This window comes from Canis lupus, chromosome 5 (assembly GCF_003254725.2).
Source record: "Canis lupus dingo isolate Sandy chromosome 5, ASM325472v2, whole genome shotgun sequence".
Classification (NCBI taxonomy): Eukaryota; Metazoa; Chordata; class Mammalia; order Carnivora; family Canidae; genus Canis; species Canis lupus.
The window spans coordinates 31,446,460-31,469,802 of NC_064247.1; the positions used below are offsets into that span (position 1 = coordinate 31,446,460).

The following is a 23,343-nucleotide window of genomic DNA, read 5'->3' on the forward strand; positions in this document are numbered from 1 at the left end:
GTGATGTCATGGGCGGGCGCCGCGGCGCGCGGCAGGAAGCGGCAAACACGCGCCGGCCGTCGGCTGCCGGGGCGCTGGCCTCCTGTGGCGGCGGCCGCCCGACATGCCCGAGGAGGCTGGCTTCCCGCCGGCCAAGAGGTTCCGGCCCGGCTGCGGGCCCCCGGGGGGGCGCGTGCTGATGTTGCTGACCGCGGGCGGCGGCAGCGGGGGCCGGAGGCAGCAGCCGGCCCTGGCCCAGCCCGCCGCCAGCCCGTACCCCGAGGCGGTGGAGCGGCAGCGCCGGAGCCTGCCCATCTTCCCGGCGCGGGGGCAGCTGCTGGCCCAGCTCCGCAACCTGGACAGCGCCGTCCTCATCGGTGAGTGGGCGCGCCGCGTCCTCTGCCCGGACCGCCACCTCAGCCCGCCGCCCCTAGCCCCGCAGCCGCGGTACCGGGGGGACAAAGGGCTCGGGAGGGAGGGGAGCCGCCCGGAGGTGTGAACCCGGCGGGTCCCACGCGAATCAAGAGGCAGGCTTAGGGGTCGGGGGCTCGATCTGCATCCAGCCGGGGGTTGGGTGGGACGAACTCGGGAAGGGGTCAGGTGCGGGAGGGACGGGCTGGCGGGGGCGGGGGAGGGGTTCAGAGAAGAAGGAGACCCAGGAGGGCGCAGATAGTGGAGTAGAGTCGCAGGGAGAAGGAAGAGTGAACAGGTGCAGTAGTGAGGCCCCATCCAGAAACTTAAGTAGTGTGTGTGTCGTCCCCGCCCCCCCCCCCCCCCCCCGTGGGTGTGAGGCCCTGGGTGTTGGTGCCTAGGTCCTCCTTGTGGAGCCCACTGAGCGCCTCCACAGAGCTTGGGGGAAGTAGGAGGTGAGGGAAGGAAGGTGGTGAGAGCAGGCTCCTGCAGGGGGGAAACGGAAGGAGGTTGAGGAGTTTGCAGGTGCTCCCTGGTTGAGGAGGAAGAGCTCAGGAGAGACCGAGGCTGGAATACAGCACAGATTGGGGGACACTTGGAAACGGGGTAGATGGGAGCTGGCCTGAAGGAGGAGGGACATCCTGGAGGCTAGGGCTGGCCAAAGGAGGTGAGCGTGGGTGTGGCTAGGGAGAAGTTTGTAGGGGAGGGAGAGGGAGAGGGCATTTGAGGACTTCACATCTGTGGAATAGGTGCAGGACATCTGAGAATGGGAGTCACAGGGCCTCAGGCCCTTGGGGGAGGATGGGACAGGGCCAGGCTGCAGAACCTGCAGACCACAGGATGGGTGGTTGTGCTGGCGTCCAGGTGCACTGACTGCGCCACAGACTCACTCTTCATCTGCATGATGGGCTATGCTGCTTTAGCAATGCCCAGTAGTCTGGTGTAGGAGCAGGAGATGGACAGGAAGACATGGATCCACACGTGGGGCTTTCTCAGGTGGACTCAGCAGGACTGCAGCAGAATCATCACATTCTCAGTCTGTGATTCTTGGCTGGGTCAGGGAGGATGAGCAGAGAGAGAAATGCAAGAATAATGAGATTTAGGACTCTAAGGTCAGAGAAGCTTAGTGGTAGCCCAAGGGGAAGGATATCCAGGTTTGCTGAGTTCTTTGTTCTACTTAGGGACAGGTAGAGGAAGCCAGCAGGTGGGAAACCATACTGGGTGCTAACTGTATGCAGGATGTTCAAGTTCACAGAAGGGATGGACCTTCCCTGCCCCACCCTGGGGTGGAGGTGGGGGGCTGTGGTCATGCAGACAGTTTAAGGTGGATGGACGAGGGACCAGGAACGCTCCAGGGAGAGAGCTGGAGTCTGACATCCTGTAGGGTGTGCTGGACAGACCCGGCAATGGTAGATGTGTCCCAAAACGTGGGCCAGGGGAGGTCGGAAGGGAAGAGCAGCATCTGGGGCCATGTGAGTAGGCGCCTTCCCATCTCATTTATTCTCTGGAGAAGTAACCATTTTATGTAACAGTTGTATTTCCTTGGTTACCTATTATTGAACATTTATTTTGTTTCCAGTTGTTTGCTTCCTAGAACAAAGTGGAGAAACAGTCTCTGAAGCTACATCTCTAATTATTTCCTCAGAACCAATTCCTGTACCTGGAATTGTGGGTGGAGGGTATAAACATTTTAAAGATGTTTCTGATACGATTTGGCCTCCTGAGAAGCAACTCCAGTGATACTTCCCCAGGACACTTCTCCAGCTGTACCTGAGTCCCGTTTTCCTGGGATTTTATCAACTTGGAGTATTTTCTTCTACTTTTCCTCCTGATTTTGGTGAATTGGTGTTAATTTGCACGTAAGTGAGACATGTTTCCTTTATCAGGAGAAACGGGCTCCGGGAAGACGACGCAGCTCCCACAGTACCTCTATGAAGGGGGGATTGGCCGCCAGGGCGTCATAGCCGTGACCCAGCCTCGCCGAGTGGCTGCCATCTCTCTGGCCACTCGAGTCTCTGATGAGAAGAGAACAGAGCTCGGGAAGCTGGTACCTCACCGCCCCCTGTGCTGACAGTCCACCCTCTCATCTGCATGGTGCTTTCTAGAGCAGCGCTCCCCAACGGAGGGAGGCTGTCTCACCCCGGTCACTTAGGCCCATCTGAGTCTTACCCGTTTCCTCAGATATCAGATGTCTGTGCCATTTGCTTTGCTTTCAGTCTGTTGGAAAGTTGGACAAATTAGGTGTTTCCCTCAAGCATCCTTAAGGCTCCAGTAACCTGTGTTCAGTCAGATCCATAAATCCATCTAGGAAATCACAGACACATCTCTAGCATACGCAGCTCTGTGTGTTCATGTGTTTCATGTTGAAACATCTCAGACATCCTATGTGCTCGTAGCTTCACTTTAACTTACTAAGTAGCTGAGGCAGGAGCCTAGGTCTTAATTCTCCACAAGGCTTACAATCGTTGCAGTTCCCAGGCCATGTCCACTGCCTGTGTGCACCCAAGGGAGCAGGGCTGGGCGGTGCTGGCTCATACCCGAGAGGGCACAAGTGCTCACACAGCGCTGGTTTCCTGGTGGGGCTTGCCCGGTGCTGACTGAACAAGGGGTTCCTCACACAGGTGGGCTACACGGTGCGCTTCGATGACGTCAGCTCAGAAGACACCAGGATCAAGTTCCTGACGGACGGCATGCTGCTGCGAGAGGCAATCTCCGACTCGTTGCTGCGGAAGTACAGCTGCATCATTCTGGATGAAGCCCACGAACGGACTGTGCACACCGACGTGCTCTTTGGAGTGGTGAAAGCTGCCCAGAGGAGGAGAAAGGAGCTGCGGAAACTGCCCCTCAAGGTAGCTATGGCCTGTGTCCCTTCCCCTGCCTGGTGTGGTGCCCACTCTGCCTCCGGACAGGCCATGCCTGGGCCTCACCATCTGCCCTGGGGGCTGGGGAGGGACCTGGAAACGCAGGCCCCATCTGGCTCTCCCACCATCTTCCTCTGGCCCGTCCGCAGGTGATTGTAATGTCCGCTACGATGGATGTGGACCTGTTCTCTCAGTATTTCAACGGAGCGTCCGTCCTCTATCTGGAGGGTCGACAGCATCCCATCCAGGTGTTTTACACCAAACAGCCTCAGCAGGATTACTTGCATGCCGCTCTCGTCTCCGTCTTCCAGATCCACCAGGTACGAGCTGGGCGCCGGTGGCCGCAGAGGCCTGGCTGACCTCGCGGTGGGTGGCGCGTTCAGCCTTGAGAAGACAAGCTGCTGACCCAAGTGCCCGGTGAGCTGTGCCATGGATATGAGGTGGTGGGTCTGGCTTTTTATTTTTTATGGCATCTCTCAGTATCTCTAAGAAGAAAAGTAATTTAGCTCTGAGCAGTGTCATGTCTCAGCTGAGCCAGGAGACCTTACGTCAGCACAGACAGCGTCTGGTCGTAAATCCCGGCAGGAACCCACATGGTGCCGCCCCTGAGCAAGCCTTGTGAGGTGCTGTGTCCTCTGCGCTTTGCTCCCGTTTAAGAAAGTTGGCCTTGACCCAATACCGAGTATCGTTTAGAGTTTTTGGCTTTTTAAGAAAAACTGAATTAGGGAAACATTTCAAAATCTTTTCTCATTGTACTAAATGTTTACTTAAAAGTTTGACTGATTAAATCCCATTTTTTTTGACCTTATAAAATGGACTATGTGTACCTTCTGGTTAACTTTCTGAAGAAATTCAGAGGCAAGTTTTTAAGATGTCATTTGTATTTTAATCTAAGTGGTAAGTGCATAAAGTTTTAAAAAGCAAGTAGTTGGTTCTATAAGGATGATAAAAACCAGTGATTGGGGCACCTGGGCAACTGAGTCAGTTAAGCATCCGACTCTTGATTTCAGCTCAGGCTCAAGACATCGAGCCCCACGGGCTGCCTGCTCAGCGGGGAGCCTGCTTCTCCCTGTCCCTCTGCCCCCCAGCCCCTGCTTGCTCTCACACGTTCTCTGTCTCTGTCTCTGTCTCTCTCTCAAATAAATAAATACATCTTTAAAACCCCAACAGCCACTTTTACTTCCATGTTCCCGATCCCGTTGTTTACGGTGACGTTGTTCACTGTCCTAGCTGCTTTCTCTGGACTCTAGTGTTTCCAGCGTCACCTCCCAGCACTGCTGGTCTTGGGCAGTGTCTGTTCCTGCTGCGGCAGGTGGGGGTTGACACTTACCTCCCTCTGGCCTCTCAACATAGACGTATATCATGGTTCCGAGGCCCAGATCAGTACTGCAGCCTTAAAACCCAACGTTGCCAGCACAGTCCATCCCAGTGCCTCGTGCCTTGTACGACATGGCTGCACGAGTTTCCTGCGTGCCCGTTGCTAGCTTTCTCCCAAGTGCCAACACCTACCATCTGCCAATCATGAATATTTTTCATGTGTTTAATCACACTCCCCTTTTCCCTGGAGCAACTCATGCTGCCTTCTGCTCAAGGCAGGTGGCCTCTAGGCCTCTGTGCCCTGTCTGGACTCTTCCTGTTGGCCTTGCTTCTAGGTAGAATCTCATTCCGCCTCCCATGTCCTCCCAGCCTCCCACCGGTGGGGTGGAGGACGGCAGCGGGGGTTGGCCACGCCACCCTTGGGTTCCCCCTCCCCTGACCCACCCATGCCTCACTAGAGTCGTCTCCGACGGGCCTGTGTCTTGTTTCCTTAGGCCCTCCAGACCACGCCCAGGCTGGAGTACCCTCTGCCTGGTCCTTCACTCCTCACCTCTCCTCTCTCAAAACGGGTCCAAACTTCCAATCCCTTTTCTCATCTGCTGCCTCTGTTGCTCTGGGCTTAGCACTCCACTGCCATTTAGATGGAGGCAAGTGCTCGCTCTCGCGGCACGTAATGCCAAATGCAGGAAGGGCTTCACCTGCCAGAAGCAGACGAGGTCAGGATGGTTCCTGAGTGATGGCTCTGAGGAGTGTGACTGACGAGGTTCTGACTGTTGTAGATTTTTCCAGCTATGTGTGCTCGTGAACGCATGTGCATGCGTATTTACACATAGACACATGCACGTGTGTGTTTATTAACATTAAACGTCATTTGTAGTTGTCTTGTCACTCAACCCCTTGGCCAATGAAGATAATGTGAACAGACCACAAGGAAGGGTAGGTGTGCAAGTATGTCGTTAATGCTGGGGTGTTCCTCAGCTTGCAAACAGCAAGAGCCCAGTTAGTTTCAGGGTCTAAGCACTGGGGTCAACGCAGCAGGTTTTTTTTTTAATTTACTTATTTGAGAGAGAGAGCATGCAGGGGAAGGGGCAGGGGGCAGGAGAGTCTCCAGCCGATATGGGGCTTAATCCCATGGCCTTGAGACTGTGACCTGAGCCAAAATCAAGAGTCAGCTGCCTACCAACTGAGCCCCCCCAGGGCATGATTTTGGGGTATGTGCCAGTGCTTTAATGGATCGTTTCATGAGGCCTCTTCTTCCATTGTGACCACTCCTTCCTATTCCCACGGGCCACGGTCTCCCCAGCTGGCTTCTGTCCCACTGGTTCCATCTTTCCAGATGTCTAAAGAGGGAGAAGGGAGCTTTGTGCAGATTTTATTTGCTTGGTTTGCTTTCATGGTATTATTCTCGTTGCAAAAGCAGTCTGGTGGTCTTCCTTCAATGTTTCCTTAATTTGCTTTTAAACTGGCTGGCTAACTCCCTCAAGTGCCAGCTCTGAGCACCGTCAGCGAGGGCTTTCTCCCCGGGGGAGACACCTCTTTTAGGCCCATTTACCTCTCTGCCGTTAAGAAAATAACTTCAGGAGGCTTCAACAGTGACTAGTAATGCCATGCTTCCCTTCTCTAGGAGGCCCCGTCTTCTCAGGACATCCTGGTGTTCCTCACTGGGCAGGAGGAGATCGAAGCCGTGAGCAAGACCTGCCGGGATATTGCTAAGCACCTCCCAGATGGCTGCCCCTCCATGCTGGTCCTTCCCCTGTATGCCTCTCTGCCCTATGCCCAGCAGCTCCGCGTCTTCCAGGGGGCCCCCAAGGTGAGCATGCCCCTGTCCCCGGGCACCTGTGGGCGGGATGCTCAAGTACCAGGTGCAGTAGCCGAAAAACTGTAGGAATAGAAGACACAGTCCCAGACAGAGCTCCCTGCCTTGGTGAGAACAGGGTGGGGGAATGGTTGGGGGTGGGGTCGGGTGGGCAGAAGCAGTAGGTGGAAGGTGTCTGGCACCGACCCAGCATGTTCGCCCCCCACACCATGTCTCATGTGCGTGGGCCATCCAGGCACCATGTATACACCGTGGGCTCATCGCCTTGCCCTCTAGAGAACCAGCAAGGTGGGTGACGGTCCCATCTTCCCATCTTGTAAACACAAAGGCCCTGAGAGGAGAAACAACAGTGCTCAGGGAGTGCCCGGCAGGGCTGGGGGTCCTGCCCACACCTGTCTGTTTCCTGCTTCTCATCACTTCAGCATAAGCCTTCAAGACGGTAACCTCCCCCCGCCAGCCACCCGATGTAATTACCCCCGTCAGTATTAGGAGCTCTAATAATGAGGTCATCGTTTCTTGATCGCAAGTGGGTTGTGGAAATGCACTGTGAGGAATATGTTCTGAGGTTTCTGAATCGCATGTGTCCTATGGTTTTTGGCTTCTCTCTCTTACCAGGGCTGTCGGAAAGTGATCATTGCGACCAACATTGCTGAGACCTCCATAACCATTACGGGAATAAAATACGTAGTTGACACAGGCATGGTCAAAGCAAAGAAGTATAACCCTGGTGAGAATCTAGCCACGAGTGTTTCTTCTCCGGGCGGCGAGCCCCAAAGCCTCTCCCAGTGAGCTCTTCCTTCTCTGACTGGCGGAGACTGACCAGGGGCTGGGGTGGAGTATGGGCAGTGGGAGCAAGGCTGAGGCAGCATGGGACGGGGCCCATTCACCATCCTAAGAACAGGGGCCGGGCCTGGCCGGAGGCCTAAGGGCCCATCAACAGCCAGGAGAGGGGCTGCGTAGCCAGGGACACCTGGCTCTCACCACAGTGAGAGCTTTCTAGACGTGGAGGTGCAGGTGTCCAGGAAACTTCCCTGGGCTGGGGCAAGGCCCGCTGATCCCTGAGGTAGCGTGTGGAAGGCCCTGTTCACCTGCACCTGGCCCAGAGCGCACCTTCACCCAGGACACCCCTGGGAGCAGTGCCGTCATACCATCTCCCTCCTGGAGCAGAGCCAGGGGTGCAGTGTAGGCACTGGGGCCAGGACCTTGAGGGGCAGCCAGCCTGGCTTCCTGAACACCAGGTGTTGGCACTGAAGAGCCCCATGGCCTGGGCAGCCCTTGGCCCTGGGCAGAGCGGTGTGGCTGTGGCCCTGCAGTCTCTGTGGGACCTGCGGCTGTTCTCCTGGCCCCAGCTGTCAGCAAGCAGGCTTCCTGGCATCCCAGCAACACCACTCACTCTGTCTCAGCCCTGGCCACTGGTTTTGTGCCTTCCAATTCAGCCCCGAGGTTTCTGGGCTCCTGGGTTGCAGGAAGGATCACTGCATTGTCCACGCCGTGGAAACCGCTAGTTCATAGTGCTGAAGTGCTCACACAGTCCCTTCTCCCTGCAGACAGCGGCCTGGAGGTGCTGGCCGTACAGCGTGTGTCCAAGACACAGGCATGGCAGCGTGCAGGCCGGGCTGGCCGGGAGGACAGTGGCATCTGTTACCGGCTCTACACAGAGAACGAGTTTGAGAAGTTTGAGAAGATGACGGTGCCAGAGATCCAGAGGTAGGCCTGTGGTGCCCTGAGATGCTCTCGCTCCCCGTGCCTGGGCTGGAGGATGAGAAGCAGGTGCACAGCCACGTCTCTGCTCCTCTCAGGTGTAACCTGGCCAGTGTGCTGCTGCAGCTCCTTGCGATGAAAGTCCCCAACGTGCTCACCTTCGACTTCATGTCCAAGCCCTCTCCAGGTAGGCAGCATCTCCAGTGGAGCAGTGGGGGCCTGGGTGGATAAGGACCAACAAAGGGTTGGGCTCCCCAGAAAGCATTTGGGGATCTCCTGTCTGGTTCCCTGGTGTGTGACCTCAGCTGGCGGAGGGGCGCCTGAGAGCCCCGAGGGTGGATTCTGTGGCCAGAGCTGCTGGTGTCCCTCCCAGTCAGCCGGGCGGCCCCTCCTGGACTGGTTGCCAGTCCCCAATCCTCTGCAGCAGCCCAAGTGCAGGGCACGTGCAGTCTGGTTTGTGGGCCAGTGATTCTTCCAGGACCTTCCTTCTGTTCAGCCCATTTCGTACGGTTCATATGTGTTGATGCCCGTCCTTACCCAATGCTGTTCCCATCTGAATAAACCAAGCTCAGACGTCCCTTTGCCGACGGAGACCGTGCACCTTGCTCTTTCCCCCCGATGTATCTTGCACATTGTTTTCTCTCATCATGTATCTATTCTGTCCTCAGAAATACTGCTTTATTCTTTAGTGGGTGATGCATGGATGTGGTCGAGAGTGAGAAAGTGAAGGAGCGAAACAGGAAACGTTTCTCAGCAGGGGCTTCCGAGGGCCAGATTCCAGGTCCCCGCAGGGCCACAAGCGCGTCTGTGCATGGGTTTCTCACGTGTGATGTAGGCTGGTCATAGGCCATTGCCCTAGCTGGTGACAGCCCTGGCAGCTCTGCTCTGGGGACCGTGGTTTGACGCAGAGCCACCTGCTCCCTGAAGCTCAGGACCAGTTGTGACTCCCCCCCCCCTCCGCCTCGGGTTTTTTGCTCCTCACAACTCTGTTTCTGTAGATCACATGCAGGCAGCTGTGGCCCAGCTAGACCTGTTAGGTGCTCTTGAACGGAAGGACAACCAGCTCACTCTGACTCCCATTGGAAGGAAGATGGCAGCTTTCCCTTTAGAGCCCAAATTTGCCAAAGTAAGTCATCCGTCCCCTTGGTGTCCCCTCTGTCCCTGCATGGCCCACTGTCCCTAGGGCCTCCGCTCCACTGGAGGAACCGGCGCCCCTACCATGTGTCCGATACAGACTCAGGCTCTTGCTAAGTGTGAACCCTCCCCATGGGGAATGCAGGAGCGCGGGCGCTGTCGGGTCCTAGAGAACAGGATGCGAACACGACCCGAGTGGCCATCCAAGACCACACAAGCAGGACAGGCAGGGGCTGTGCTTAGAAGCCAGGAGAGAGGCTGGCGCCCACATTTGCATTCCCATCTGCAGACCATCCTCCTGTCCCCGAAGTTCCACTGCACTGAGGAGATCCTGACCATCGTCTCCCTACTATCTGTGGACAGCGTGCTGTACAACCCTCCCTCCCGGAGGGACGAAGTGCAGGCCATGCGGAAGAAGTTCCTGTCCAGTGAGGGGGACCACATCACGCTGCTCAACATCTACCGCACCTTCAAGAGCCTTGGTGGGGATAAGGTACTTTGCTCTCCTTCCCTCTCTGTGGCGCCTCCTCCCCACCTGAGCACAGGTCTGAGCACTTGTCTCCCTTGTGGTAGACAAGAGGGTGCAGAGGCATCAGTGGACAGCAGCCACTTGTGTTCCACTTGTCCTCAGTGGGGCAGAGGCCCTCGAGTTGGTGGCCGAGCTTCTCAGCTACAAGATGAGCTTTTTCCACCTGCCCTGGCCTTTCTTCATAGTCATGTTTGCTTAAGTGATGATTCCGTTCCCCAGACCCGGATGGAAAGGGCATCTAGGATGCCCTGCTGTCTGATAGCAGAGCTTCTGGGAAACCCCAAACCCCTCGTCCACCAAAGCAGCATGAAGTGAACAAGCAGTTCTCATTAGTTCATGGGGAAATTTTTTTTTTGCGTTCCCAGACCCCAAACATAACTTCTCTTAGGTTTTTCTGATACCTTAGGTCACGTGTTCCTAAGAATTCCACAAAATAGATGCAGTTGCAGCCTAGCTGCTCCCCCGTGGTGGCTTGATGCGGGAAGGTCGAGAGTGGCTCCGAGGTCTGGGCAGCTCCAGGGAAGAGGCCTGGCCACCTTTTGTGGGGATCACAGCAGAACACACAATGAATGCTGCTTGTGCTTTTTCTCCTTTACCATAAAAGCAAAAATCTCGCTGTGCTCATTGCCATGAGCAAAATAACGTAAGTCCTATCTCCAAATGAGGTGGCCTGACACACGTGTACGTTTCTTTGGTTCATCCATAAACCCACACGTGGGCCTGTGTGCGCTTCAGTGGCATATTGTGATACAGTCCGTTCTCAAAAAAAGCCACTACAGTCTCATGGTTGTAAACGTTCTGCTTTATTTGCCTGAATTTATTTTTAAGGAAACAGAATGCTGTTGTACATACAGCAAAAACCCTGACCTGCCGGTTCTTGGGCCTCCCCTTGCGTGTGGCCTTTGTCCTGAGGTTGGCCTGCGGGCACCTGACGACCGTTGTGGCACCATTACCATGACCCGAGAGCGCGGTGTTTTCCGGAACATGTGCTCGGAGGGGAGCGTTGGTTGGTGTGGGGCCAGTACCCGCCACTCGCCACCCGCCACCGGCAGCCCTGCCATTTCCCATCCCCCACCCCAGCGGTGGAGAAGCCGTCCCACTCCAGTGGTCCCGCCCGCCCCACTGGCCCCTGGACAACCATGTGCCACGTTGCTGGAGATGAAACCCTCTGGCGTCTGTTACCCTCAACTGCTTTGCCATGAGCCCCCAGGCCGAGCACCCTTGCAGACCTTTGTGGGACATTCATGCTGCGCCATGTCGGTCATGTGCTCACGGCCTTGTCCGTTTTCCTGCCAAGTTGTCAGACGCGTAGGAGGGATCCATGTACCCTGGGGGCAGTTGTACCCCCATGTACCCGCATCTGTAGCTTTTCCCTGGTGACTTCACATAAGGGAATTTGTTCTACAGTTTCATATTTAAGCACCGGTCCTGCCCAGCAGGGGGCTAGACCTCAACCCTGACCCCCAGGGTTGCGCTCCCCCAGTGAGCCAGCACCCTCCCTGCATGAGGGAATGTTCCTCTTGGAAGAGGGTATTTCCGGTTTCCCCTTATAGTGCATGCTTTCTGGGAGAAAGCGGTTTTCCTGTATTTATTTCTGGCCACTGAAGTTCCCTCTCGGGATTCAGCTGCTGTCACGGTGACGTCACTCATCTGCAGAAGTGATGGCATGGTGAGAGCGGATTTTCTCCTGCACAGGACTGGTGCAGAGAGAATTTCGTCAACAGCAGGAACATGATGCTGGCGGCTGAAGTCAGGGCGCAGCTAAGGGACATCTGCCTGAAGGTACCTGCCCCCTGGAGTCTCCGCACCACCTCGCAGGCCTCGCCCCAGGTCCCCCTCTCTCCCTAGGGCTCTGGGCTATTTCCACTTCATAGACATGAAGTTCAGACAAATTACCAGGAACTCAGGTAGTTTGAACCGCAGCCAGAGGGCAAGGAGCTGGCGGCCTGCAAGGAGAGGCCCCCAGTGAGCTGCAGGCCTTGCTGGCTCCCCAGAGGTGGTGAGAGCAGAGCAGAGGGTCCCCATCAGGCGGGGACTAGCACGTTACCAAGAAAAAACCCCAGGAGCCATCTTAAAGGGAAAAGTGAGGGTAGAGATGTTTCTTGGGGAGACTGAGGACCCGACAGGAGCCAGGGCCTCTCCGGCCGCTCTCTGCAGGCCCTTCTTGCTCCCACCTCCTCTTGGAGGGATTGCTTCCCCCCATTCTCTCCCCTGGGGGAGCCGCAGAAAGTGGTCAGTTTCCTGAGTTCCACTCCAGCTCCCCGAGGAGGGGTCAAGCAGGCGCCCAACGTCTCCTCGGGGCTTGAGGAGGCTGACTCAGACCTGGGCTGAGGGGCCTTGAGTGGGATAGGGCTGGGTTGGGGCTCAAGGAGGACTGGGGACTGGCACCCCAGAATCAAAAGGTGAATTTGGCTGTGGTGGGAGAGAGCGGAAAGGCCCCACCCCCTGGGCCAGGCTGGCCATCCCCCTCCTCTTGCCACCCCCCACCCCCCCCCCCCCGCTGGGCCACTTGCTTCTTCTGACAGAGCTTCTTCCTGTGCAGATGTCCATGCCCATGGTGTCCTGCCGTGGGGATGTGGAGAGCATCCGCCGCTGCTTGGCGCACAGCCTGTTCATGAGCGCGGCCGAGCTGCAGCCCGATGGCACATACACCACCACGGACAGCCGCCAGCCCGTGGCCATCCACCCCTCGTCCGCGCTCTTCCACTGCAGGCCGGCCTGCGTCGTGTACACCGAGCTGCTCCACACCAGCAAGTGCTACATGCGGGACCTCTGCGTGGTGGCTGCCGAGTGGCTGTACGAGGCCGCCCCCGACTACTTTCGGAGGAAGCTGAGGGCCACCCGGGACTGAGTGGCCTGACTGTGGGCCTGGAAGTGTCTTTGCTTCCCACCCTTAGGGTTAGTGGGTGGAATCCGCTTTGCGGGGCAACTCTGGGGATGCTCCTGTTCACCCCCTCCCCTTCCCCAGCAGCCCCTCTCCTGCCCAGGGCGTAGCAGTAGCAGTACCTGCTGGGGCATGGACACACCCGGAGTCCAGGGTGCCATGCGGCCACACCGGCTGTGCCCTGATTCTCCGTGAGACCCCGAGGCCTTGGGATGGGGGTATTTCCTGGGAGGGGCCCTAGGCGGTTGCGAGGCTCAGGTGTCATCCTTGGATTTGCCCTCACGTCTGTGCAAGTGCTGTGGTCTCTTCCCTCTTGAACTTCACACCCTGGGGGGCCGACCTCCTTACCATGTTCGTCTCCAACGTGGGGGGGACAGTGGAGGAGCGCCTCTGTGGCCCACCCCCAACTGGGCTTTCGGGGCATGTGCGTGTTTCCGGGAATGTTGACTTATAGCTCCCAGATCAGGTCCAGTATAGATGTGGGAAACTGACCTTGTGGCGGTGGCCACTGGCTGCTTTTCTCTCCAGCCGGGCACTAGAGGCCCTGGCAGTAGAACTGGGCACGAGGGGCACGAGGTGGACCCCGCCTCTCCTGGCTATTGGGGCTGCTAGAGGGGGAGAGGTGAAGGGCCTGTGACCCAGCCTCACCTGGGGCCCCACTCACCTCACCTGGCAGTTCCACCTGCCCCATCTCTTGGGGCTGTGCTCTTGTGTCTCATTTGTTGTCTCTACTCTCCTCCCAGAGGCCAGGGAGGGAAGGGGGACTGGGCGGCAGCTCTGCTCCTTCCTGCCTGTGCTCACCCCCACCCCTGCCCCAGTTCCCACCTGTCAGGCAGTCCCACAGTCACTTCCTGGCGTCGTGTTCGGAGGAGGAAAGACACAGCAAAGTTTCCTCTTCACTATTTAATCACCAAAAGCAAGTTCTCTTTTCCCAAGATTGCTTTGCCCTCAAAGAAGCTGGTTTTTCATTGGGCTTCACGAGTCTGAAGGCAGATATGCAGTATTTCCATCATTTCTTGCAAAGTGCACCATGTGGTTTCTGAGCCAGGGCCACACTACCTGACACACTCCGCCAAGCCCGCTGGCCTCACCTAGGCACGAGCCTCACCTGGACGCAGGCCCATGTCGGAGGTGTCCAGCTGGCGCTCCAACCTCCAGCATCCAGCCAGGGCAAGGGCAGGCTGGGCACGGGACACCCCATTGTACCGACTTCTCCGACCTCGCTGGCCCTTAGACCACCTGTTCCTTACAGTTGCTGACTCTGACGAGTTTTTCAGAAAATTTTATAAGTGTATTTTTCTCATTTCTTAATAGAGGCCTAGGATGTTCAGCCTGACGGGGAGTGGGGGGAACTATTGTATTTTAATGTGATTCATGCTGGTTAATGGGAGAGGACTGTTCGCTTGTTCCTGGAGGGAGTGCCAAGCAGGTGGGCGCCGTTCAGACTGCGCTTATCCTGCTTCAGGACCTGTTCCAGCAGGGCTTCAGGCTGAATCATTTCCAGAGAGTTTTAATGTTTCTCTACAGAAATATGTTGGTTGCTGGAACATTCTGGCAGAGTTTTGATACAGTAGTTTTTTTATTGGGTTTTTAAACAAGGTAATTTTTAACCTAGCTGCTCAGGGATTGAATCAGATTGGAAAACCCATTCTGACTACATATTACTACAAAGAAATACCCGGCGGTTTGGAGCTGCGGGGGACACATTTCCTAACAACGATGACGATGCAGCGCCACCCACAAGCTCGTGTCATTAGCTGGGCCAGACCTCTGAGGTGAGACACAACCACCTCCTTTCCAGCCTGTTGCATCTCTGGATGAATCACCAGCTCCCCGAGCAGCTCCTGGAGGTGGATGCCCTCCCGGCAACAGGGTCACTGCAAGGCATGGCTCACTGGCACCCTGGCCCTGATCAAGACCTTACGTGATGCGGCATCTCTGCTGCATGTGGAGTGGTCCCTTTCTGCTCTGACATGCAGTACTGGGCCAGTCTGTCCGTGTCACACTGCCATCCAGAGGGGTGGACCGGCCGGGCGTGCTGTGGGGTCCTCTAGCCTACCAGGATATGCTGCACCTGTGGGGAAGCAAGGGTTTTACTGCAGTTTGGTTAGAGTATTATAACTCGCAGGAGAAAACCCCATCTTTGTTCAGGTTGACTTTTTTTTTTTTTTTTTTTAAGATTTTATTTATTCATGAGAGACAGAGACCCAGGCAGAGGGAGAAGCAGGCTCCCTGTAGGGAGCCCGATGCGGGACTCGATACCAGGACCCCAGGATCATGCCCTAATCCAAAGGCAGACGCTCAACCACTGAGCCCCCACAGGTGCCTCAGGTTGATGTTTTATTCTGAGAGTCTGTTCTTGATCAGACAGCTCTACAGTGACAGCAGCTCTTGTATATAATCCTCCAGTTTGCACATGACTGTCATCCATTAAAAGTGAATCTTGTTCATGACGTGTGTGACTCTTGGGTCTCTTTTGTCTGCTGTTTAGAATATACTTCAGAATTAGTCTTTGCCACCCATTCGGGAACATATTTTTTTTCCTTTTTAAACTTTTATTTTTTTATTTAAATTGAATTTGCCAAGATACAACACTCAGAGCTCATCCCATCAAGTGCCCTCCTTAGTGCCTGTCACCTAGTTACCTATCCCCCCACTCAGCACCCCTCCAGCAACCCTTTGGGTTTTTTTCCCAGAGTTAGGAGTCTCTCATGATTTGTGTCTCTAATTTTTCCCACTCAGTTACTCTCCTTTCCCTTAGAGTCCCTTTCACTATGTCGTATATTCCACATATAAGTGAAACCATATGATAATCATCTCTCTTCCACTGACTTACTTCATTCAGCATGGTACCCACCAGTTCCATCCATGTCGAAGTAAATGGTAGGTATTCGTCCTTTCTGATGGCTGATTCATATTACATTGTGTGTATATATATCTTCTTTATCCATCATCTGTCGAAGGACAATGTGGCTCCTGCCAGTCTGGCTATTATGGACATTGCTGCTGTGAACACGGGTCCAGGTGCCCCTTCAGATCACTACACCAGTATCTTTGGGATAAATGCCCAGTAGTGCAATGGCTAGATCATAGGGTAGCTGTATTTTTAACTTGAGGACGCTCCACACTGTTCTCCAGAGCGGCTGCACCAGCTTGCAGCCACCACCAGCTTCCCACCCACAGGACAGGAGGGCCCCATGTCTCTGCAACCTCACCAACATCTGATGTTTCCTGTCTTGTTCATTTTTAGCCATTCTGACAGGTGTGAGGGAGAGATCTCATCATGGTTTTGATCTGTATTTCCCTGGTGATGAGTGAGGAACATTATTTCACATGCTTTTTCACCATGTGTAGGGGGAAGACCTACTTTACTGATACGGAGTATGGGGCCCTTGGGCTCTCTGAGCAGCAGAACCTGACCAGGTGGGCGGGAGTGCAGGCCAGGCCTTACTGGGGCTGATGCACCAGCCCACAGGAGGGAGGACAGAGTCCTCGGGTTGACTCCCAGGGGAGAGGTCAGGGTGGGAAAGGGTGCCTGTTAACAGGGAGGCGGGAGGTCTTAGCGCCTGTGCACTTACAGGTCACTCCTCTTCAGGTGTTGCAAGTCTACTTAGCACCTTAGATGTCTGCTCCCCCCTCCTCGCGGGGGGGTGATTTCCAGTGTTAGAATAAGGGAGAAAGTAATTGAAAGGCCCACGCTGGGGTCCATCTGGCGCAGACCCGTTTGGCCTTGGCACATCTTGGTAGCCAGGATTCTCCCTCCACCTTCCTGCAAATATGCCAGAGGCATCGAGTTTTAGCTTTGTGGTTTCCTTCTCTTTTCTTACTTTTTTTTTTTTTTTTAAGATTCTATTTATTTGACAGCACAAGCAGAGGGAGAGGCAGACTCCCTGCTGAGCAGGGAGCCCGACTAGGGACTTGATCCCAGGACCCCGGGATAACGACCTGAGCCGAAGGCAGACGGTTAGCCCACCGAATCCCCCAGGCGCCCCTGTGTTTTCTCTCCCACAGAGGAAGAATGCCTCATGGGGGCAGCCAGGGGATGCTGGGTTCCACAGGTGGGTTTGGGGGATCAAGTGCAGTCCCTGCTCGGGCTCCATACCTTCCATATCCTATAGGTTTTGAACCTAAATCTGACACAAGCCACGGCTCTGTCACTGAAGTAACGTGAGCTGCTCTGGGTGGGTCACAGGTGGAGACTGATGGGGGAAATGGGCAGAAGGCAGTGTAGATACCATTATATGTCCTCATAACCTGCAGCCCTCGGACAGGTACTGGGGGAGGCGGAGGGTGAGTTTCCTCTGGGAAGCCCTCGACTCTGAGTTTGACAACAGCCAGGCCTCAGGTTTCCAGAGTCTTCTTCAGTGTATGAAAATCCTCTTAAAAAAAATTTTTTTTTAAATATTTTATTTATTCATGAGAGACAGAGACACAGAGGGAGAAGCAGACTCCCTGCGGGGAGCCCTATGTAAGACTCAATCCAAGGACCCCAGGATCACACCCTGAGCCACAGGCAGACACTCAACCACTGAGCCACCCAGGTGCCCCTATCCTCTTAAATCTTCCCTAACCCTTACTTCCCCAAGCCCTGGAGTGGCTGCATGCCTTCTGCCCCAGGCTCCTGGCCCTGGGCTAAATGAAACCACCACTTAGCTCCAAGATGCCCAGGACCCAACCAAACCACACGGAGACATTCCAAATAACTCCACCAGAGACGACCCCAGGGGCAGCCCCACACAGGAAACTAAAGGATTTGCAGCAAAGGAGGAGGAAGGAAATAACTTCCAAAGCCGTGACTGTCAAGCAGAGGCGAGCAGGTTATTAAGGGTGAGGGATGAATATCCAGGGAGAGCAGCTGTGTTCCCTGCGCAGGGGCGTCCATCAGGTTGCTCAGGTACAAGGTTGAAAACACCTTTACCTGCGCCCTGTCAGGGCAATGAGGCCCCTGCTCCCCCCGGGGGAGACCTTAACCTTGTGAGGGTGGGGCCAGGGGAAGGGGCGATTAGCGTCTCCCCCCCCCCCCCGGGCCACGGGCTGGGGTCTTGGGCTCATCTCCGATGGGAACACCCGCCTTGCTCTTGGACCAGCCCTGGGACTTGTACCGCGAGGTTGAAGTCTGGGATGCGGTTCGGCCGCCCACGTAGTTCTGCATTCCCTTTTATTCCTTAAAATCCGTAACGACTAAGGCTTTTGCATCTGCGATTCTGACACCGCCTTAGGAGGTTCTTCGAGGAGCTGCTAGGAGTAGGGTGTGGGTGCCAAGAACAGCTGGAGGCCCCAAGTGACCTCTCCGGGGCCTTAAGAGCTCTCTTTTTCTGGGCCCCTCACTCCTCCTCCCAGCTTCCTGGTCCCAGAACAATGCAAAGTCTTGGGAACTGGGTGCACGCTGGTGGGGGGGAGGGGCACACGCTGGGGGCCGTGTGTGTGCGCGTGCCGGGGCTGTGCATGCTGGGGAGGTGCACACAGGTGGTGTGCACGCCGGGGTGGTGTCCACGCTTGGTAAGGGTGGCGGGAATTCAGAGGGCCGGCCCCGGAGCGGAGCTACCCTCGGGGCTCGGGGTCCCGCGGGGAGACCCGGCGCCGGCGGCCCCGCTGACCTCGGCGGCCCCAGCAGAGGGCGCTGCCAGCCCGACGCCCCGGGCCGGCACTGCACAGGCGCGGAAGCGCTCCCGGGGAGGAGCGGGACTTCCGGCGGCGCGCGAGCCGGGATCCGGGCCTGGTTCGTCCTTCGCGCCCGCACGTGCGTTGCCGCGATGCTACCGCTGCTGCGCCGAGTGCCCCGCGCCCTGGGCTCGGCGGTCGCCGGGCTCCGCGCCGCCCCCGCCCTGCCGCCTCCGACCCTGCTGCGGCCCGCGCCCCGGCCGTGCGTGCGGCCCTTCGGGCTGCTCCCTGTGCGCGCGGGCCTCCTGCGCTCCCGCGGGCCCTGCGGCTGCGGCTGCGGCTGCGGCGGGCTGCACACCCAGGGTGAGGCTGGGGCGCGGCGGGGGCGGTGGTCCGGGGAGCCGCGGCCAGGGGGGCGGGGGCGGGGGCCCAAGGCCCCAAACTCACGACCCCCTGCAGTGGACGACTCCAGGTTAATCCCACGTGGCTTGAGGTTTCCTGCCTTAATCCCGAGAGTGGTGGCTCCCTGGCTGGCGGTGATGCTTCTAAACCCCGGCAGCCGGCTCTATCCTGAGCCTCGGAGGTGGATTCGGGGAGGCGGCTGGTCAGAGTTAAAAGCAGGGGAGGTCGTGTGTGGTCTGGGGCGGGTAACGGGAATCGCCTGGCTTCGCTGTGAAATGCGGTGATGGGCTCGTTGCTGGAAGTCATTTTTCCAGAATTGAGCTCAGCCTCCTGCCACGGGTGTCCAGCCCGTTTCCAGGTTGGGAACCGAGGCCCCGTGGGTCTGACTCCGTGCCCAGAGCCTCCGTAACAGCACAAGCATCAGAATCGGTCGAGGCCAGGTTTCCCACAGCAATCACCCCAAGTCGTTTGTTGGTTTAAGACTGACTGGTTTTTCTTTTTCTGTATCTTATGGGTTTTCATTGCAGGGGACAAAGCTTTCGTCGAGTTCCTGAATGATGAGATTAAGGAGGAAAAGAAAATACAGAAGCACAAGTCCCTCCCCAAAATGTCTGGGGGCTGGGAGCTAGACATGAATGGGACGGAGGCCAAGTTAGTGCGGAAAGTAGCTGGAGAAAAGTAAGTGTGGGCTGCAGGGGGTCCCTCTGACCCGGCGCAGCCTCCCCGATCTTCCAGGGATGCCTTAGAGCAGGTCCCCGGACACATGATTTCCAGGTGCCTCATTCACTGCACGCAGATTGGCTGAGCGTGGATTTATTAAGGAAGGAAGGATGTCCTGGTAAGGAAGGCCCTGCCTGACCCAGGCACGCATATCAGAAAGTCTTCTTAAGATTTCATTTACTATTATTATAATTTTTTAAGATTTTATTTATGCATGAGAGACATAGAGAGAGGCAGAGACACAGGCAGAGGGAGAAGCAGCCTCCATGCAGGGAGCCCAACATGGGACTTGATCCCAGGTCCCCAGGATCCCCTCCGGCTGAAGGTGGCGCTAAACTGCTGAGCCACCAGGGCTGCCCTATTTTTGAGAGAGAGAGCACGCACATGGGCAGAGGGAGAAGCAGGCTCTCCTCCTGAGCAGGGTGCCCTATGGGAGCTGGAGCTCGACCCCAGGACCCTGGGATCACCACCAGAGCCAACCCCAGACCCTTCACCAACCAAGCCACAGAGGTGCCCCCGACTGAGATTTGTGCAGTTCTGACGGATTGGGTGCCGCCTCTGCAGTGCAGGGTTCTGGCCGAGGGAAACCCGGCCCTCCCCCTGACATTTGACGTTTACAGTGGGGAGAACCAGCCTGTGGCCCCCATGTGCGTGGATGAAGCCACATGTGCTTAGTGTCCCCGTTAGAAAGGTACAGAACTTTCCATTTGCTTCACCTCTTCACCATCCCTTTTTTGAGTAAAGTTCTGAGATGTTGTGAACTGGGATCTGATTCTTTCTTTGCCTTTATTTGCCATGTTTTTTTTTCCTGCATAACTTCCCCTAAACCATTTTCTGAGGGTAACGTGTAGCCAGTGGAGTAAATATAATGTTCTAGTGAATAGAGCGGCACCTCTGTGCCCAGGTGCTCAGTGTGGTCAGCACCGCGGCACATTAGATAGGTTTTGTAGCTGAATGTGACACCAGCATCCCTGTACGGGAGCAACTCCAAGCACACCGGCAGGGGGGTCCCGAGTACACCCACGGAGTGGGGGAGCTGGCACCTACCTGCGCTGGGCACTCAGACTCGGAGCACAATTTGTCAGGGGAGGGTTCTGTAGCGGAAGACTGTCATGAGGTGGGTGTTTCCAGGCTGCTTCCTCACGATATGGAACTTCCCACAAGTATTTTAAAGAATGGATTTAGGGGGGGCGGGGGCTCAGTGGTTGAGCATCTGTCTTTGGCTCAGGTCGTGATCTCAGGGTCCTGGGATCGAGTTCCAGGTCGGGCTTTCTACTCAGCAGGGTATCTGCTTCTCCCTCTGCCCCTCCCACTGTTCGTGCTCTCTCAAATAAATATATTTTTAAAAACAGCTCTGGCAGCTGTGTTGACGGGGAGCCCCCTCCCCGGGGCCTATCCTGGCCCTCTCATAGCAGCACCCTTGTGTGCCTCTCTTCCCCTGTCCCTCTGGGCAGATCTCATGGAGTAAAGTTCTTACGAGAGGCTACCTGCTGTCCCAGCACCCTCTGCTGCTCACTGCCACCGAATGGCTGGTGGCCAGGAGCCCTGGGTTGGCAGGGTGGGGGGGCAGTTAGTAACCCACTGCGTCTGCACGTGGCGGAGACAAGGAGATAAAGTGGGGCCTGTGGGTTTATTTTTTATTTTTTTTTTAAGATTTTATTTATTTATTCATGAGAATACACAGAGAGGAGAGAGAGAAGCAGAGACACAGGCAGAGGGAGAAGCAGGACTCCATGCAGGGAGCCCAATGTGGGACTCGATCCCAGGTCTCCAGGATCACACCCAGGGCTGCAGACAGCACCAAACCACTGAACCACCAGGGCTGCCCGGCCTGTGGGTTTAAATCTGGCAGCCCTGGAAACATGGTTTCCGCCCCATGTGTAAGTGCAACTGTAGCAGCGCCGCCTCTGCTGGACAGAGCCACAGCCCTGACCTCTCTTCCACTGGCAGGATCACCGTCACTTTCAACATCAACAACAGCATCCCGCCGACGTTTGAGGGGGAGGAGGAGCCGGCCCAGGGGCAGAAGGCGGATGAGCAGGAGGTGAGTAGGCACTGGCCCAGGCCTTAGAGAAGCTGCAGTGTCCTCATGCCTCTGCCATCAGAGGGTGTGGACAGCCAGGGACCACCGTCCTTGGCCCTACTTACCGAGCGCTGTTTCCGCCGGCTTTGGCACCAGAACCTTGGCCCCCGAGGCTTGGGCCTTACACCTGGGCCTGCGTTCGCAGTGGAGGGAACCGAGCCCGTCTTAGGCCTTTCTGTGACTGGGAGAGGTTTGGTTTCAGGAGTCTCACCTGAAGTGTTTCCACATGTCCCACGTGGGCAGGGGGCCACAGCGGGGGCTTCAGAGACTAACGTCCGAGTCCTTGGCAGGGTTGGGCTGCTGGCCATCCTGGCTGCACATGTGTCAGGAGGCCGTGTGCCCGGTGCTGAGTCCAGGTTGAGGCCGAGCTCGGAGAGGTCAGCTCAGTGTTGGAGGGAGGGCTGCTCTGATCCTTTAGCCTGTAGGATGGCCAGGTAGGAGGTGCACTGGCCTGGGTCCCAGGCTGTGACAGGAAGAGCCCGAAATGGCCAGTGGGAGACAGGTTGGAGGTCAGGGCCGGCTTTGCAGTGTGGACAGGAAAATGGGCCCCAGGGGAGAGGAAGTCCTTTAGCCTGGCTGGGTCCAGAGTTCACGTTTCCTCACTGTAAACCTAGCACGTTCTGTGAACAAGTAGGGGCCAGGAGAAGTGAAACCCTGGGGTGTGTGGTCTCCGCTGTCAGACCTAGTTCAGGACCTGGGAAGGGCTAGCTGGAAGTGAGCCCAGTCTCCCCGACGTGTGGGTATGTGCTGTTAACGCTGGGGAAGATTCTAGACTCCTGGTGGAGGAGCATTATCATCTAAGAGTTTATTTATTTTTAAAGGTTTTATTTATTTATTCATGAGAGAACAGAGAGAGGCAGAGACACAGGCAGAGGGAGAAGCAGGCTCCATGCAGGGTCTCCAGGATCACGCCCTGGGCTGAAGTCAGTGCTAAACCGCTGAGCCACCCGGGCTGCCCTCATCTAAGAGTTTAGAAGTGGTAATGACCATCCTGGCGGTGGTGTTGTTGGGCCCCTGAACCGTGAGCCCGCTGGCGGGTCCTGATGCGTCCTTGCTTTTCCCCAGCCTGAACTGACATCCACTCCCAACTTCGTGGTGGAAGTCATCAAGGATGGTGGCAAGAGGGCTCTGGTACTGGACTGTCACTACCCGGAAGACGAGGTACGTGGGAAGGGCGGCGCCCCTGGGGACAAGGAGGCCAGTGGGGCTGACATCTGCATGTCAAGCTGTAGGACCTGTCTTGTCTTCGGCAATGCCTCACTCCCCGCAAATCCTCTCCTTAGGTGGGGCAAGAGGAGGAGGATGAGAGTGACATCTTCTCCATCAGGGAGGTGAGCTTCCAGGCCGTGGGCGAGTCGGAGTGGAAGGACACGAATTACACGCTCAACACCGACTCCCTGGACTGGGTGAGTGGCGGGGAGGAGAAGGAGGGCGGGCTCCTGCCTGGCAGGGACACCCCAGGACCAGGAGGACGTGCTTTCTGTCCCCAGGCCCTGTATGACCACCTGATGGACTTCCTGGCCGACCGGGGGGTGGATAACACCTTTGCGGATGAGCTGGTGGAGCTCAGCACAGCCCTGGAGCACCAAGAATACATCACTTTCCTTGAGGATCTCAAAGGTTTTGTCAAGAGCCAGTAGAGCAGCCTGACGCTGAGCGGGGACAGATGGCGGGCCCTGGCCAGGGAAGGAGCCCGCAGTGAAGCAGGACGTGTCCCTGGAGATGGCTTTCTTCCTGATATCATGCAGAATAATTCAGATTTAAATTATTTCCTTTGCCCTCTTAACTACTCTTCATTTACTGCTTCTGTACGACTCTCCCACTCCTAGATTTTTGTATAACACAATAACGGACAATAAAACTGGTTTATCTTCTCCCAAGTGCTTGGACTTCCCTGTTCCTTCT

At 56.3% G+C, this 23,343-nt stretch overlaps 2 protein-coding genes across 3 annotated transcripts; both read left to right on the top strand.

Annotated features, from left to right (window-relative positions):
- The first annotated feature begins 15 nt into the window (after positions 1-15).
- Positions 16-15,085, top strand: DHX33 (DEAH-box helicase 33). Of its 2 annotated transcripts, XM_025462015.3 has the most exons (12): positions 16-356; positions 2,277-2,437; positions 3,012-3,239; positions 3,401-3,571; positions 6,193-6,378; positions 7,000-7,111; positions 7,932-8,091; positions 8,184-8,272; positions 9,084-9,211; positions 9,509-9,712; positions 11,444-11,530; positions 12,291-15,085. In XM_025462015.3, exons 1-12 carry the CDS (start codon positions 104-106, stop codon positions 12,597-12,599), a joined length of 2,088 nt encoding a protein of 695 aa, XP_025317800.1. In that variant the 5' UTR covers positions 16-103; the 3' UTR covers positions 12,600-15,085. The 2 variants fall into 2 exon arrangements, with proteins under 2 accessions (XP_025317800.1, XP_048966040.1); XM_049110083.1 differs by lacking the exons at positions 16-356; positions 2,277-2,437 and adding an exon at positions 1,970-2,249.
- Positions 15,086-18,300: 3,215 nt separating this feature from the next.
- Positions 18,301-23,318, top strand: LOC112669146 (complement C1q binding protein). Its single transcript, XM_025462033.3, has 6 exons — positions 18,301-18,596; positions 19,163-19,313; positions 21,306-21,399; positions 22,504-22,599; positions 22,722-22,844; positions 22,929-23,318. The coding sequence occupies exons 1-6, from the start codon at positions 18,386-18,388 to the stop codon at positions 23,076-23,078; spliced, it is 825 nt and encodes a 274-aa protein (XP_025317818.3). The 5' UTR covers positions 18,301-18,385; the 3' UTR covers positions 23,079-23,318.
- Positions 23,319-23,343: the final 25 nt, after the last annotated feature.